This window comes from Nerophis lumbriciformis, linkage group LG33 (genome assembly GCF_033978685.3).
Source record: "Nerophis lumbriciformis linkage group LG33, RoL_Nlum_v2.1, whole genome shotgun sequence".
Classification (NCBI taxonomy): domain Eukaryota; kingdom Metazoa; phylum Chordata; class Actinopteri; order Syngnathiformes; family Syngnathidae; genus Nerophis; species Nerophis lumbriciformis.
The window spans coordinates 2,742,674-2,760,000 of NC_084580.2; the positions used below are offsets into that span (position 1 = coordinate 2,742,674).

General features: G+C 39.5%; 1 protein-coding gene across 2 annotated transcripts in view; it reads right to left on the reverse strand.

Annotated features, from left to right (window-relative positions):
- Positions 1 to 4,162: 4,162 nt before the first annotated feature.
- Positions 4,163 to 17,327, reverse strand: part of plpp5 (phospholipid phosphatase 5) — a 17,277-nt gene continuing 4,112 nt past the window's right edge. Inside the window, exons 2-8 of one of the 2 annotated variants that reach the window (XM_061928313.1) lie at positions 14,737 to 14,855; positions 14,541 to 14,649; positions 14,350 to 14,440; positions 14,209 to 14,272; positions 14,014 to 14,138; positions 8,068 to 8,238; positions 4,163 to 5,645 (exon numbers count right to left, since the gene is read on the reverse strand). In XM_061928313.1, coding sequence (XP_061784297.1) covers positions 5,476 to 5,645; positions 8,068 to 8,238; positions 14,014 to 14,138; positions 14,209 to 14,272; positions 14,350 to 14,440; positions 14,541 to 14,649; positions 14,737 to 14,807 — 801 coding nt within the window. In that variant the 5' untranslated portion in view covers positions 14,808 to 14,855 and the 3' untranslated portion in view covers positions 4,163 to 5,475. Of the gene's footprint in view, positions 5,646 to 8,067; positions 8,239 to 14,013; positions 14,139 to 14,208; positions 14,273 to 14,349; positions 14,441 to 14,540; positions 14,650 to 14,736; positions 14,859 to 17,327 lie in introns of both variants that reach the window. The other variant, XM_061928312.1, reaches the window with a different exon arrangement.

Here is a 17,327-nt window from a genome sequence, read left to right on the forward strand (position 1 = left end):
TATTCGAAATATATGAAATATACATCCATCCATCCATCCATTTCCTACCGCTTGTCCCGTTATACCGAATTAAAATCATATTTGTTCCATTTGAAAGTTACAATGCAATGATGAGAAAAACGATTTGAGCTCATAATAGGTTTTTATAGGAGTCTGAAAAAATTGGTAGGCTAGAAACTCACACATTTTGAGAAGTTTCCTTGCTATATGTGTTTAAATGAGATAAATAATGTTGGGGTTTTCAAAAGAGAGGTGAGCACCTCCTCGGAGTGTAGTCGTGATCAAAAGTTTACATACACTTGTAAAGAACATAATGTCATGGCTGCCTTGAGTTTCCAATAATTTCTACAACTCTTATTTTTTTGTGATAGAGTGATTGGAGCACATACTTGTTTGTCACACTGCAGGGTCAAAAGTATACATACAGCAATGTTAATATTTGGTTACATGTCCCTTGGCAAGTTTCACTACAATAAGGCGCTTTTGGTAGCCATCCACAAGCTTCTGGCAAGCATTTTTACCATGAATTGATTTACGTGGACCCCGACTTAAACAAGTTGAAAAACTTATTCGGGTGTTACCATTTAGTGGTCAATTGTACGGAATATGTACTGTACTGTGCAATCTACTAATAAAAGTTTCAATCAATCAATCAATCAGTCTGGTTGTATTTTTGACTACTCCTCTTGACAAAACTGGTGCAGTTCAGCTAAATTTGTTGGTTTTCTGACATGGACTTGTTTCTTCAGCATTGTCCACATATTTAAGTCAGGACTTTGGGAAGGCCATTCTAAAACCTTAATTCTAGCCTGATTTAGCCATTCCTTTACCACTTTTGACGTGTGTTTGGGGTCATTGTCCTGTTGGAACACCCAACTGCGCCCAAGACCCAACCTCCGGGCTGATGATTTTAGGCTGTCCTGAAGAATTTGGAGGTAATCCTCCTTTTTCATTGTCCCATTTACTCTCTGTAAAGAACCAGTTCCATTGGCAGCAAAACAGGCCCAGAGCATAATACTACCACCACCATGCTTGACAGTAGGAATGGTGTTCCTGGGGTTAAAGGCCTTGCCTTTTCTCCTGCAAACATATTGCAGGGTATTGTGGCTAAACAGCTCAATTTTTGTTTCATCTGACATCACATGGACAAAGATAAGGCCTTCTGGAGGAAAGTTCTGTGGTCAGATTAAACAACAATTGATAAATACCCAACAATATGTTGCTGACCCAGCAGATTTGGTCACGTTTTCAGTAGAGAATCAAACTTCATGAATGTTTTTTGTGACCAACAAGTATGTGCTCCAATCACTCAATCACAAAAAAATAAGAGTTGTAGAAATTATTGGAAACTCAAGACAGCCATGACATTATATTCTTTACAAGTGTATGTAAACTTTTGACCACGACTGTATATAGTTTAATACGGTTTGTCCCCTACTCCCTATAAAACATAATTTCTGGTGCATATTTTGTAGAGGTTTCTACTCACCCCAAACTTGTTTACTCTCTTACCATATGTAAAAAAAATCAATGATGTTTGCCTTTAAACATGGTTTAAATTAAATAGCTTCCTTTATTTTTCATTATTCAAGCTGAATCATAGAAGAGGCGCCCCTTAAGATCCCTGGTCTAATGTTGTGGCATAATATACAAAAGATCGGTAGGTTGTGAGTTCAAACCCCGGCCGAGTCATACCAAAGACTATAAAAATGTGACCCATTACCTCCCTGCTTGGCACTCAGCATCAAGGGTTGGAATTGGGGGGTAAATCACCAAAAATGATTCCCGAGCGCAGCCACCGCTGTTGCTCACTGCTCCCCTCATCTCCCAGGGGGTGATCAAGGGTGATGGGTCAAATGCAGAGAATAATTTCGCCACACCTAGTGTGTGTGTGACAATCATTGGTACATTAACTTTTTTTTTACTTAAAACCCAAAACCAGTGAAGTTGGCACGTTGTGTAAATCGTAAATAAAACAGAATACAATGATTTGCAAATCCTTTTCAACCTATATTCAATTGAATAGACTGCAAAGACAAGATTCTTAACGTTCGAACTGGAAAACTTTATTTTTTGCAAATATTAGCTCATTTGGAATTTGATGGCTGCAACATGTTTCAAAAAAGTTGGCACAAGTGGCAAAAAAGACTGAGAAAGTTGAGGAATGCTCATCAAACACTTATTTGGAACATCCCACAGGTGAACAGGCTAATTGGGAACAGGTGGGAACTATGATTGGATATAAAAGCATCTTCCATGAAATGCTCAGTCATTCACAAACAAGGATGGGGCGAGGGTCACCACTCTGTGAACAAACGCGTGAGCAATTTGTCGAACAGTTTAAAAACAACATTTCTCCACGAGCTATTGCAAGGAATTTAGGGACTTCACCATCTACGGTCTGTAATATCATCAAAAGGTTCAGAGAATCTGGAGTAACATTGAATGTCCATGACCTTCAATCCCTCAGGTGGTACTGCATCAAAAACCGACATCAGTGTGTAAAGGATATCACCACATGGGCTCAGGAACACTTCAGAAAACCACTGTCAGTAACTACAGTTTGTCGCTACATCTGTAAGAGCAAGTTAAAACTCTACTATGCAAAGCGAAAGCCATTTATCAACAACACCGAGATACGCCACCGGCTTCGCTGGGCCTGAGCTCATCTAAGTGGAAAAGTGGTCTGACGAGTCCACATTTCAAATTGTTTTTGGAAACTGTGGACGTCGTGTCCTCCGGAACAAAGAGGAAAAGAACCATCCGGATTGTTATAGGCGCAAAGTTGAAAAGCCAGCATCTGTGATGGTATGGGGGTGTAGTAGTGCCCAAGGCATGGGTAACTTACACATCTGTGAAGGCACCATTAATGCTGAAAGGTACATAAAGGTTTTGGAGCAACATATGTTGCCATTTAAGCATTGTTATAATGGACGCCCCTGCTTATTTCAGCAAGACAATGCCAAGCTATGTGTTACAACAACGTGGCTTCATAGTAAAAGAGTGCGGGTACTAGACTGGCCTGCCTATAGTCCAGACCTGTCTTCCATTGAAAATGTGTGGCGCAATATGAAGCCTAAAATATGACAACGGAGACCCCGGACTGTTGAACAACTTAAGCTGTACATCAAGCAAGAATGGGAAATAATTCCACCTGAAAAGATTCAAAAATTGGTTTCCTCAGTTCCCAGTTTACTGAGTGTTGTTTAAAGGAAAGGCCATGTAACACAGTGGTAAAAATGCCCCTGTGTCAACTTTTTTGCAATGTGTTGCTGCCATTAAAGTTAATGATTATTTGCAAAAAAAAAACGTTTCTCAGTTCGAACAATATATATCTTGTCTTTGCAGTGCATTCAATTGAATATAAGTTGAAAAGCATTTGCAAATCATTGTATTCTGTTTTTATTCACGATTTATACAATGTGCCAACTTCACTGGTTTTGGGTTTTGTACATTATGCATCATATAGCTACAGCCACAACATTAGCCACTCCTGCTCAGTCAAATGAGAATCATAATTTAACATGATATATCTTATTAAAGTAGAGAATATCATTAGATCGTGCAAGTGTACCTACTTAGGTGTACAGTGAGTGTACGCGTGTAGCAAAGACTGAGACAAGTTAAAATAAGAACAAATATAAGCAAATACCCCTAGAAACAGTATTTAGTGTGACCAAAATACATCACAGCATATTTCAATCAGGCAAATGTGCATTAAATGCTACATGGTCATACAACCGAAACAAAAAAAGATGTGCCTGACTAAAAAAAGCAAAATTGTACTTGACAAAACAGTATCAGGACGGACAAAATTAACACCCCATGAAACCTTTCTGAAAAATAACAGGAATGTTTTGATTTGTATAACCTCTGATCAATGAGGAAACTAATGTTACATTAGGAAACAAGTATTTTCTAACAATCTAGCCCAGAAACCTGTGTGCCTAACATGATCACATTTCAAGCAAACACTGAAAATTCAAGTAAAACTCATGCAAGCTATAAATTACATACAACACTATCATCTCATTAAAAAAAACTGCAACGCTAGATCTAATGTGAAAAATCATCTTTACGGTGAAAAAACGGTCATCTAATTTATTACCAAGAAATAATTGCATTTACCAAGAAAAAAAGTATGTACTGTATGCATGCCACATTTAGGTAATAATCATCATCTTTATCATTCACATTGACAAAACATAAGTGAAGTTGCAGAAGAAAACCTGAAAACTAATTTTTTAAAAAGGCACTAAATCCCGGCCAAGTTTTGTCATGAAAGACGCTGTGAACCAGCTGACTAAAGTTGGGTTCACAGTGACCAGCAAAATGCTTTTACCCTGCAAACTTTGGCGGGTTTCACACAAAAACAGTTTGGTTATTTTCTTCTCAACGTTCTAATAAAATAAAACAGAGATAATTCAAAAAAAATACAACATAATGTATGCTCCTTCTCTTACATGAAATTGGTGAAAATCTAATTGCTGACAAATATGCACAAAATATGAACCCGACCAGCAGGAGCACTGGGATGCTAGCACCATGGAAAATAAGTAACTCCAAATAAAGTCTGTATGTGTCACAAATATCTATTTTCTTTGTGTTAACATTGTGACAATAGTCACAGCTGGACTGTTGTCTTGTTTTTTTCCTGCTGAAATCAGTGACACTGCTAACAGACTGACGCAGATATGCAAACAAAACACTGGCAAAAACATACAGTTGAGGTTATTTCAGTTGGAAAATATATCAGTAATAGTCCAATCAAGTGAGGGTTCTATTGGAAATAAACGACAGGAAGATCATGATATTGAGGCAGGATTGTGATTGTGATTTCCCTATTTAACAAGAGCTGTTAGTGCTATTTATATGAGATGCATCGGTTGATTATGCCTGCTTATCTCTGCAGTTGGGCAAATATTTCCCAAGAAAACACAAGTTACACAAAAGTAACAATGACTTGTGAGTCTCCGGCAAATAATAAGTGAAAGCAGCCAAATTTTAAAAGGGAGAGCTGTTTTTCCCCGGCAACATACTTATGTATTGGTTTTTTTCCAAACCCGTTTCTATGGGCACTAACATGTCCTTAATTGTCCCAGGTCCTAAGCAAAACACCGGTGTTAGTTAGATTGGCCACCAGCAATCTATGACGTTAATGTTATTTTATCCACAGACCATTTCATAATTACACAAATATATTGACATCATGATTTAAGATAAAATATTGAGATAAAAGTGTTACACTCCATCTTTATCATATAATTACTGATATGAACTAAAATCATCCTTTGGGATCACCAACAGAGATAGTGGACTCTCTATGGGGTGGTTACCATGGTTGTTTTACCAAGTCTCCTACTCCATGTGTCCATTTAGTGAAGAAAATAACCCATGTACCACCCTTTACATTTCATTCATCCATGATGGTTCAAATGATACCCAGCCCCCAGTAAAAAGGATGCCGTTTGTTGTTCACAGGGGCAGGATGTAGTTGGAGTTGGCCAGCTTGCGTTCCTGTGCAGCAGGGATACCCTCTCTGTGACTCAGGGGTCGGTGGCAGTCTGGTTCGTGAAGTGCAGGGTAGTGCTGCCTGTAGCACAGCCAGGCGAATGACAGGCCCAGCAGAGAGCCCACCAACACGTCTGCAAGCAGGAAAAGCATTCAACAGGCTCATTATTGATCAACTAGATGTGGACTGGCTGCGATGAGGTGGCGACTTGTCCAAGGTGTACCCCGCCTTCCGCCCGATTGTAGCTGAGATAGGCTCCAGCGCCCCCCGCGACCCCAAAAGGGAATAAGCGGTAGAAAATGGATGGATGGATAGATGTGGACACATAAGTAACAAGACTCTCAAAAATTGGCAATAATTGCACATCTGGTATTTTTTCGCTTTTAACACAGTTAATTGAACAAGGATATTACAAAAATGTGTCAAAGGAACAACCTATAGTTTGATCATTTGATGCATAGTAATATATACAATATATAAAAATAGCTCAAACAGTAACAATTGCAAAAAAAAAAGGCAGCTAGCATTTGTATGCTGTGGTAAAGGTGAAAAAAAAACAATAGTGAGACTCCAACTTACTCGTAAATGTCTATTCCCATATTGCAACTACAGGTATACAATGTATCATAACATCTACAAAAAGTTATAAATGCTGGGTCGTGACACAAAATTGTGTAATGAAACCATTCATGGTGAGGCAAAGACATCTGTCAAAAATAACGTATTACATAAATATTTAATATACAGCTCTCCATAGCAACGCTGCTGTAACTTTCACTCAATGAGAAATGTTTCTCTGCTTGCATCAAGCCTGGTCAGTGTCCCAACTCCGAGAGCCTTATACTCCACCGTGATTGGTAGGTTCGTTCAGCTCCACACACAACACTGTAAAGTGCCATTCATGTAAAACATGCGGGCCGCACTAACAATAACTTTCATATTAAGGTGGGGGTCGTGAGTTTGAGACACATGGTTTAATGTATTTTAAATAGAGATGTCCGATATTATCGGCCGATAAATGTTTTAGAATGTAATATCGGAAATTATCGGTATCGGTTTCAAAAAGTAAAATTAATTACTTTTTAAAACGCCGCTGTACGGAGCGGTACATATCCGGTAAAACACGGACATAGGGAGCAGTACAGAGCAGTTATGTCTCCCAGTCAGCATCCCCTCCCTCCTCCCCTCTCCCATACACAACACAGGAATTGACGACTGCAGCATGAAAGGTTTACTGGCGACGCTTGATGACCTCATCAAACCGCCGCGAGCGTAGCATAACATCAACAAGAGTGTGTTGTTGCCGGTGCTGTAGCCATGGCTAACAAGCCAGCTCGCTCTGTGACTGACTAGTGACACCATGTCTATGGTTTGGGATTATTTTAAAGTGTCTCTGACGGATAAAAAACTGGCAATTTACAATGACTTCAAAAAGTTGGTTATGCGAGGAGGAACCAAGACGTCTTCCTTTAATACAAGCAATTTGATCTCCCACCTCTCCAAGAATCATAAGGAGATACACAATGAATACAATCAGAAGATGGATGAAAAGCAAACACCGAAACCAGCTTGCAGTGAACGGAGGAGCCCTGTCTCAACGCAGCATTTCAGAAGCTCTGGCTGACTGGTAGGCCACTTCAAGCACTCACCACGAGCTTGCAGCACATTTGTGTTACTCATACAAATACATTAGAGCAGGGCAGATTGAGCCCAGTTTACAATTTCCTGTTATACAGTATGCCAGGCAGTCTACTAAAGGAGGACTATGTTATTGTTTACTTAATTATTCTTGTATACTCTGGACTGAAGCTGTGTGCCTTCATTGTTTTTGTAGCTGTTGTTTTGAGGCATGTTTAAAAAAAAAAAAAGCACTTTGTGAAAGTCAAAGTATAGTATTTCCCATAGTTGTAGTGGGTATCAGGATTATCTCAGGGAGAGCATGTCCCAAATTCCAAGCTGCTGTTTTGATGTTAAAAAAAATAATGCACTTTGTGACTTCAATAATAAATATGGCAGTGCCATGTTGGCACTTTTTTCCATAACTTGAGTTGAAGTTGTTCTCTTATTTTGGAAAACCTTGTTACTTTGTTTAATGCATCCAGCGGGGCATCACAACAAAATTAGGCATAATAATGTGTTAATTCCACAACTGTATATATCGGTTGATATCGGAATCGGTAATTAAGAGTTGGACAATATCGGAATATCGGATATCGGCAAAAAATACATTATCGGACATCTCTAGTTTTAAAAGCTACCGGTATATTACATTTTTAACAATTGCCTGTTTTCATTTCTGTAATAGTGTGTTGTGACCTCCATGAGAAAATGCATATCCCAGGATGAGAGCAGCTGAGAACTCCTAACTAGAGGTATAACATTTTAATTTCCCCTCGGGGATTAATAAAGTATTTATGATTCTCATTTCTGATTCTGATAACCAAGCAGAGCTATCCTTGATGACATACTGGATTTAAGTACTTTTCCTCGGAGCAGTGGAACGACATTTTTTTCTCATTCTGTACATATCACGTGGGACCCAGCCTCCGACTGACCTTGCCAGTGGTGTTTGTAGTCGCAGGTTCTGGAGAGAGCGATCGTCAGCGCTGCAATTAAAGGGGTGAGGAACGCGCAGAGCCTCCACGCTCTGCCTTGGCCTGCTGTGTTGAAGCATCGCAGCTTTCCGGCAATGAAGAAGGCAGTAAAGCCCAGCCCGGCAAAAGCAACTACAGGAAGACAACGTAAAGAACATTGAAAATTACTGCAGGACAAACACTCACATGGTTTAATATTAATAAGATGGATCTTTTTACTCCGTGGCCTTCTTTGTGATGTTTCTGTGCCCTAGCTACTCTTTAATTAAATGAGACCTATCATGATTTTCAACTTTTTAGACGTCTTAATGTTCCATCCATCCATTTTCTACCGCTTATTCCCTTCGGGGTCGCGGGGGGTGCTGTAGCCTATCTCAGCTACAATCGGGCGGAAGGCGGTGTACACCCTGGACAAGTCGCCACCTCATCGCAGGGCCAACACAGATAGACAGACAACATTCACACTCACATTCACACACTAGGGACCATTTAGTGTTGCCAATCAACCTATCCCCAGGTGCATGTCTTTGGAGGTGGGAGGGGCCTATCCCCAGGTGCATGTCTTTGGAGGTGGGAGGAGCCTATCCCCAGGTGCATGTCTTTGGAGGTGGGAGGGGCCTATCCCCAGGTGCATGTCTTTGGAGGTGGGAGGAAGCCGGAGTACCCGGAGGGAACCCACGCAGTCACGGGGAGAACATGCAAACTCCATACAGAAAGATCCTGAGCCCGGGATTGAACCCAGGACTACTCAGGACCTTCGTATTGTGAGGCAGAGGCACTAACCCCTCTTACACCGTGCAGCTATTAATGTAACAATACAATAAAACAAATATATTTAATTATGCTTTTTCCATTATTTTAACAATAGGCTAATGTATATTACTTTATATAGATTCTACAAGAAACACAAAACTTAAAAAGTAAATGATTTACAATTGCAGACACAAGGTTTGGTGCAGCTTCACTCATTGTAAAGGAAGACGGAAGTCCACGCAGGAGAAAAATGACTACAAAGATGGTGTATTTAGAGCGGGAAAGTAACTTTTTGTCAAACACAGACCAGGTGTAAAGTGGAGCTAATACATTTTACTATAAGCAGTGATGAATACTTACTTTCTTGAAAACGTTTCTTATGTCCATTTTGCATCCGTTCACGTTCTTGTTCTGCAATCTGCAGTGCTGTGTGCTAATGTGCTTCGTACAACTGCAGGACCGCAAGCAAGGTCGCAGAGGAAATGCGGACTGGATTTTGAGTGATGTGGGCATTTTCTATATGAAGAAGTGGAATGGATTGGATACCGACGCACTAAAGGGGCTCGCTACCTTACGCTATGAAGTGAGGGGAAACTGAGTGAATAATGACAGGTTATATGATTATTTATTTAAACTCATATTCGGCCCACTTTATAATGAATATGTCGGCATGTATTTGTAAAATAAAAAATAAAAATATATAACACCAAATGATTTAGGGGGGCTTAAGAATATTTTAGGGGGGCTTGAGCCCTAACAACTCATATTAGTAGATTAAAGAAAGTGCCTACTATGGAATTTTGGTTTGATTTATACAATGCAATTTTTAATTCTCATAGCCAGACCTGTGTCTTTATTTCCATACCTGACAGTTTTAGCTACAACTGTGGCCTTCATCAGAAGTTGTCACGTGATGTGTCAGGTCAGTTGATTTAAAACAGTTTTTGGCGCGGTCTTCCTGATTGTAGCCCCGCCTGCATTTAAATCAGCTGACCAGACACATCACATTAACATCACGTGACAACTTCTGAGGAAGACCACAGTTGTAGCCGAAACTGTCAGGTACGGAAATAAACACACAGGTCTGGCTATCACAATAAAAAAAATACATAATTATTTGAAGACTTAAGGAACCTAATAGGACTAATGTTATACAATGTTGGATACTCTTGTTCAACAATACCAAAGCGTCAAATCATGAGGTCCATGCATTTGGAGGTGAACTTGCATGCAGTTTTGGATGCCTCTGCCTGCTGTGTTTTGCAGTCTTTTTTAACATTGGGCCATTTGAGTCATCACAGCGTGCCAGACGTACTTATGTAGACATTCTATAGTACATGCTCTCTGCCTGGCCTCTCCTCTCTGCTCTGCTCTCTGTGCCATGCTGCACGGCATGTCTCATGCCCTTCCGACTGCTCTGATGTCTACAAAAGAAAAAATATTGCTGTGTTGATTTGTTCGCGACATTCTACACAGTACTATTTTGTCAACATGGGTCATTACAAAGTTGGATTAATCGCGAAACTCAGATGAAAAAGATTGTGCCATAGCGACTTTAGTACTTGGTTTGAGGTACCACAAGCGAAGGTAGGATAAACTACGTGTGACATGCAGTGAGATAAATGCTGATAAATACTTTTTTTTTATTATCAGAGACTGTGTAGGTGTACCAAATGTTGTGACTGGTGAATCTATAAATTGTTTAAAAAGTACATTTTCGACCTTGTTTGAAAAAAAATAGCATTGATGTTCGTCTTTGAGATGCTAACTCAAAAACTAGAATATTGTGCAAAGGTTGGTTTATTCCAGCAATTAGATTTACAAGGCTCATAACATGCAACACTAAACATTATGGTTTACAGGTTATGAAAACCTTAAATTAAAACAAATTGAAACTCTAAAAAAACTGTAAGCCATTATCATCAAAATTATAACATAAAGGCTTGACATATCTCACTTTGCATGTCATGAGTTTATATCACATATTAGTTTCAGATTAGAAGTTGAATTGTTGATATGAATAAACTTAAGCACAATATTGAATTTTTTGAGTTTTACCTGTATTTGAGCATTGTACATTTTCTAAAGATACATTCTGAGACTTTCTGAGAGGATGGGGCCTTGATGAGTTGTTTTGCATCTAAAGGAATGAAGTGTTTGCACAAATCTCAAAAAGAGGGTTAGACACAGTGACTGTGTAACAAACTTTAAGGGGATGGGTCAAATGCAGAGGACAAATTTCACCACACCTAGTGTATGTGTGACAATCATTGGTACTTTAACTTTTAACTTGAACTTAAACCAAAGCTAATGCATATTATCTAGACCACAAGGAACTTGGAAGTGTGGTAAATGTAGATTCAAATCATCATAGGTCCCATTTAAAGATAAGTAGTTGCTAAAAGGTCAAATGTACAATTGGTGCAGCGTTAAACAGTTAAAGGACACATGTAGACAAAAACCCATTCACACATTACCGGGAGAATATCAGTACCATACTTCAAACCTCGCTTCGAAAAGCGGTACACTACAAAACATGCTCATTGTAGCCATTAATCCGGACTTCCTCATTTCATTTTATTAAAAAATGTTTATAGTTTAAAAGGATTATTTTTTTAATAATTTCAGGCAAAATTATGCACTTAAAATATTTTTTCTTAGAGACTAAAAAACTGTGAATAAAGGCATTGTTTGTTGGAAGTTAATCTACATTTCTTTCTTTTCTTTAATGTTAGTAAGGATACAATGCTATGTATAGGTGTACACATTACAATTTTATAGACAAATGACACAGTAAATAATTGAGAAGCACCTAATTAATCTAAAATGCAGACTAAAACACTGAATAAAGTCAGTGTTTGTTGGAAGTTAATCTACCGGTACATGTCTTTCTTTTTTCTTTTCTTCAATGTTAGTAAGGATACAATGTTATGCAGAGGTGTATGCATAACAATATTATAGACAAATGATACAGAAAATAATTGAGAAGCACCAAATTAATCTAACATGCATATTGTTGGAATGTGGGACTAAACCAGAGTTCACCATCACCACACAACAAGCAAATGCCACAATCAAGTCCAACCTGATTGGCGGGCTGTGACGCAGAGGTCAGAAGTACCCAAATGTGTTGCCATGTATAGTATTTACTATTGCTGCTCAAAGTTCATACTCATGTAGTTTTTTTGCATGCATTTTTGGAGTGTGTACAGTACATGTGAGTCACCTAAAAATACATGGAAATAAATAATGTGATGAAGGGGCCATTACACCAAATCAATGCCTTTTGCATCCCAGGAAATAAAATGTATAAATACATAATACAATCAACTGTAAAATAGTTTACTATAAAGCAAAGTGTCATGCACATTGACCTTGTCATAACATTCAATAAATACAGTTTAAAGGATCAATTTAAACTACACTGAACACTGACAAAATAGCTTTAAATTTAGCTTGTCTGTGTTGAACTGGAGACTGCTGAAATAAAGGAGTCGTATAAACAAGTTGAGTCAGTGTTGCCAACTTGGCGATTTAGTCACTAAATCTGGTGACTTTTCAATCCTCTTGGCGACTTTTTTGTAAACAGCTACTGGCAACAAATCAAGTTACCTTTTGCCGGTCTTCTTTGAGATTTTTTTGTGTCTTGGAGACTCTGAGGTGCAGTTACAGCGGTTACTGTATTTAGCGCGAGCAGAGTGGAGACCCTCAAAGGGCGGGAATTGCAGGGGTTCACAAATGCGCAAATCATTTGCCGTTTAGACGTTTATGGTGCATTCTATTTGTACTGGGAAGTCGGTATTTCCGAGTTCCTGGCCAGAAGTTTCGACTGGAATTTTAGATGTAGATGTTTCTTTATTGTCACACTTACATAAATCACTGATTTTGATTTGCCCACCTTGTTTGCGTGTGTCTCTGTGACAGAAGTTGACCATTTAACTAGCTATGTTATCATGTCAGTGAAGAGGAGACCCACACTACTACAGACTGCAAATGAAATGCGCATGGGCAAAGCCGCCACTTTTTCCTTCTTGGTTTACACAGCGAGATGTAAATGTAGATATTTCTTCACGGTCATGTCAAGCCAATATAAATCACTGCAACGTCCCAATTCCATCGTTCATGTTAATGAGCCAGTCATTAGATTTTGATTATTAGTAAATACCACAACCCTTCCTTCTTGTGCTTAAATTTGATACTCTAACATTCAACAATCCATCCATCCATTTCCTACCGCAGGGTTCGCGGGGGGCTTGAGCCTATCCCAGCTGAACTCAGGCGGAAGGCAGGGTACACCCTGGACAATTCATCGCGGGGCCAACACAGATAGACTACCATTCACTCACACTCACATTCAGAATGCAGAACTACATTGATTTATAGATGAACAACCAAGAATCAAAAGAAGAAAGTTAATTTAAAGTTCTAATCATACTTATAATTTTTTCAAACTCTCACTTTTGTACAACTTTCAGCGATTTCTAGCTACTTTTAGAACAACAAATAGCTAATTTCCTTGCTGAGGAGTTGGCAACACTGAGCTGATCTTCCTCACTAACATGACATTGTGTCACAGTTAAAGACTACACACCAACACTCACCAAAGAATGGCAAAGTTTGGGCCCCTACAGCCGTTTCATTTTGCCGTATTGAGGCAGCGGACCGGACCTGACAAGACCTCTTGTGTCCATTTTGAAAGCCACAGCCGAAGTAAGGAAACACAGATAAACGAATCGATGACAGCCAAGTTATTGAGTTTATTTTTATTTACCATTCAATTGATTGACTTACTACTCTCAGTCCAGTCCTACAATTGTTGAATTTTTTAATGCCTCTGGACATCAAATTTACACTTTTTAATGCCATTCAAGTCCTTAATTTTGGCAAAATCTATATAATGACTTTTAGTGCTTTTTAATGTTGTGTGAAAACCTTGAAGAGTCACTCCTGTTACTTTCAGTTGTCTTATTTAAATGGGTACAAAGTTGCCTGAGATGAGCAAATACACAATTTTAGTTGTTTAAAATGTGTACTTTCAGATTTAGAGTTGAAAAAAGACCAATTTCCTTTTGGGAGCGTTAAAACAAGCAAAGTGCCCGTAGACACTAAATAAGAATTTGACACCTGCAGTGTAAATCAAGCTTATGATCTCACATGATGAGTGGCCACTGGGAAAGCTCTTTCTGCCCTCCATGACCACGTCTGGGTTGCCCGTGCAGCGCAGCTCCAGGTTCATCTGCCCGTCCGGGAAACAGCGGTAGAAGAAGTCCGGCCTGGGCCTAATACAGAGATATTTGTTAGTTTTAGGTTTTGCCTTAAAGTAACAGTATCTCACAATTGCACATGTACCTGCCAACAGCTAATTTGATGACATTAGTGAAGACGCCGTTGAGCACAAGAGTCAAAGTCACGCCTGGATGACAGAAGGAAGGAATGAGGGGGGTAAAAAGATCAGCTAAAGTATCGAAACAAGGGAGGTGTGCATCTTACCCAGTAATGCTTCCTTTGCGTCCCCTCGCTCTGACTTTGTCATGAAGGTAAAAACCAGGATGACAATCAGCGGCGTAAAGACAGCGATGCTCTGATGCCGCAAAGCAGAGGCAGATAATTCAGTAAGAGTTCATTATACAACACTTTTGAAGTCATACAGTATTAAAATAACTGGCAACTGCATCACTTACGAACATGAGTGACGTGGGGACGTGATCCTGCTGCGCACGGTGAAATTTATATAACCACATCTCCTCTGGCTGGATCTCACGATAGAAAGGGGGAAGCTGCTCCGTCACTCTGCGTGAGTGAGACGCAACAGTTTTGCTTAAACCATCATCTTGAATAATACATTCCAAAAGGGACGCAAATGGAGAATGCACTTACAGGAAAACCACAAAGAGCACCAAGCGGACGGAGATCTCTGACAAGAAACCACGAAGGAGCCTCCGCTTCATTTTGTCTTTCGAGAGTGGATTTCAGGATACACAACACATCACCTCTATCTGCTTTTCATGGAGAAGATACAGGTATACAGTTTAAATATGTATAGCTAACAAAAATTAAGTGTGTACATGTCCCATATATTAGTTCATTTTTTTAAAGATTTTAAATAAGCCTCAGATTGTGTGGCTCCAAGAAATGCTGTTGTGCTCAGTAAAAACCCGTTTTTACTGGAGGGCCACATTGCAGTTATGGCTGCCCTCAGAGGGCTGCTTGTAACAGTGAGTAATAACTGAATATAAATGTATAAGGATTTACCTCATGATATTATTAAACAACGGTTTATTCCAGTTATTCTCAAACTGTGGTACGTCTACCACTAAACAAAGAATCACTTGAGTAAAAATACAGTGCTTCATTTTCCTATCTCCCAACACAGTGTTTCTGTTCAAACTGTGGGTAATGTTATAGTGGACACAAATAAGAAATATACTTGTTAAATACAACCTGCCTCGTTTTTAATGAATACTTAGGCCTACTACGCTACTGTTTTTAATGTTGGTCATTATGGTGGTATTTGGAGAGACATTTTTTCTGAGTGGAAAAAAACCGAGGAGACCAATTTTTGAAGCTTTTCAGGTGGAATTCTTTCCCATTCTTGCTCGATGTACAGCTTAAGTTGTTCAACAGTCTCTGTTGTGGTATTTTAGGCTTCATAATGCGCCACACATCTTCAATGGGAGACAGGTCTGGGCTACAGGCAGGCCAGTCTAGTACCCGCACTCTTTTACTATGAAGTCATGCTGTTGTAACACGTGGCTTGGCATTGTCTTGCTGAAATAAGCGGGGCGTCCATTATAACGTTGCTTGGATGGCAACATATGTTGCTCCAAAACCTGTATGTACCTTTCAGCATTAATGGTGCCTTCACAGATGTGTAAATTACCTATGCCTTGCGCACTAATACACCCACATACCATCACAGATGCTGGCTTTTCAACTTTGCGCCTAGAACAGTCCGGATGGTTATTTTCCTCTTTGGCTCGAGGGCATGACGTCCACAGTTTCCAAAAACAATTTGAAATGTGGACTCGTCAGACCACAGAACACTTTTACACTTTGCATCAGTCCATCTTAGATGAGCTCAGGCCCAGCGAAGCTGGCAGCGTTTCTGGGTGTTGTTGATAAATGGCTTTCGCTTGGCATAGTAGAGTTTTAACTTGCACTTACAGATGTAGCGACGCACTGTAGTTATTGACAGTGGTTTCCTGAAGTGTTCCTGAGCCCAGGTGGTGATATCCTTTACATACTGATGTCGGTTTTTGATGCAGTACCGCCTGAGGGATCGAAGGTCACGGGCCTGCCACTTACGTGCAGTGATTTCTTCAGATTCTCTGAACCTTTTGATTATGTTACGGACCGTAGATGGTGAAATCCCTACATTTCTTGCAATAGCTCGTTGAGAAATATTGTTCATAAACTGTTCGAAGATTTGCTCACACATTTGTTCACAAAGTGGTGACCCTCGCCCCATCCTTGTTTGTGAATGACTGAACATTTCATGGAAACTGCTTTTATACCCAATCATGGCACCCACCTGTTCCGAATTAGCCTGTTCACCTGTGGGAACGTGTTTGATGTTTGATGAGCATTCCTCAACTTTCTCAGTATTTTTTGCCATTTGTATGTATATATATATATATATATATACATACATATATACATACATTATATATACCAGTGACGTGCGGTGAGGTTGATGGCTGGTGAGGCACTGACTTCATCACAGTCAGATTTACAAACATATGAACCCTAAAGAGTATCTTATTCACCATTTGATTGGCAGCAGTTAACGGGTTATGTTTAAAAGCTCATACCAGCATTCTTCCCTGCTTGGCACTCAGCATCAAGGGTTGGAATTGGGGGTTAAATCACCAAAAATGATTCCCGGGCGCGGCGCCGCTGCTGCCTACTGCTCCCCTCACCTCCCAGGGGGTGATCAAGGGGATGGGTCAAATGCAGAGGACAAATTTCATTACACCTAGTGTGTGTGTGACAATCATTGGTACTTTAACTTAACTTTAACTTTACACATACAAACTGTAGCACACAAAAAAGCACATTTAATAAAAAAAAACGTTATTATGGTCTTACCTTTACTTATAAATGAAGTCCATGCGTCGCTGTTGTGTTGGATTAATGCACCCCTGACGGAAGTGTTATATCAACTAAAGCCCTCACTTAAACTTTCCACGTGCAAGGTTGAATCTATTTAAAAAAAATGTAACCGAGGGTTTATAAATGTCGCCTATACTGTATGAAACTACAAAATAACAAACACGGAGGCTCCAGTTTACACGAGGACCACTTTATTTACCTTCTTTCAAAAACCTCCACTCCACTCCAACGTGTCATCACTTCCGCTCTTAGCGCCTTCAAAATAAGAGCTCAAGGCATATACTGTATAACAGCGCATAACAGGAACTTAACATCACAAAGAGGAAAGCCCATAAAAATAGGTTACAAAAGTTATT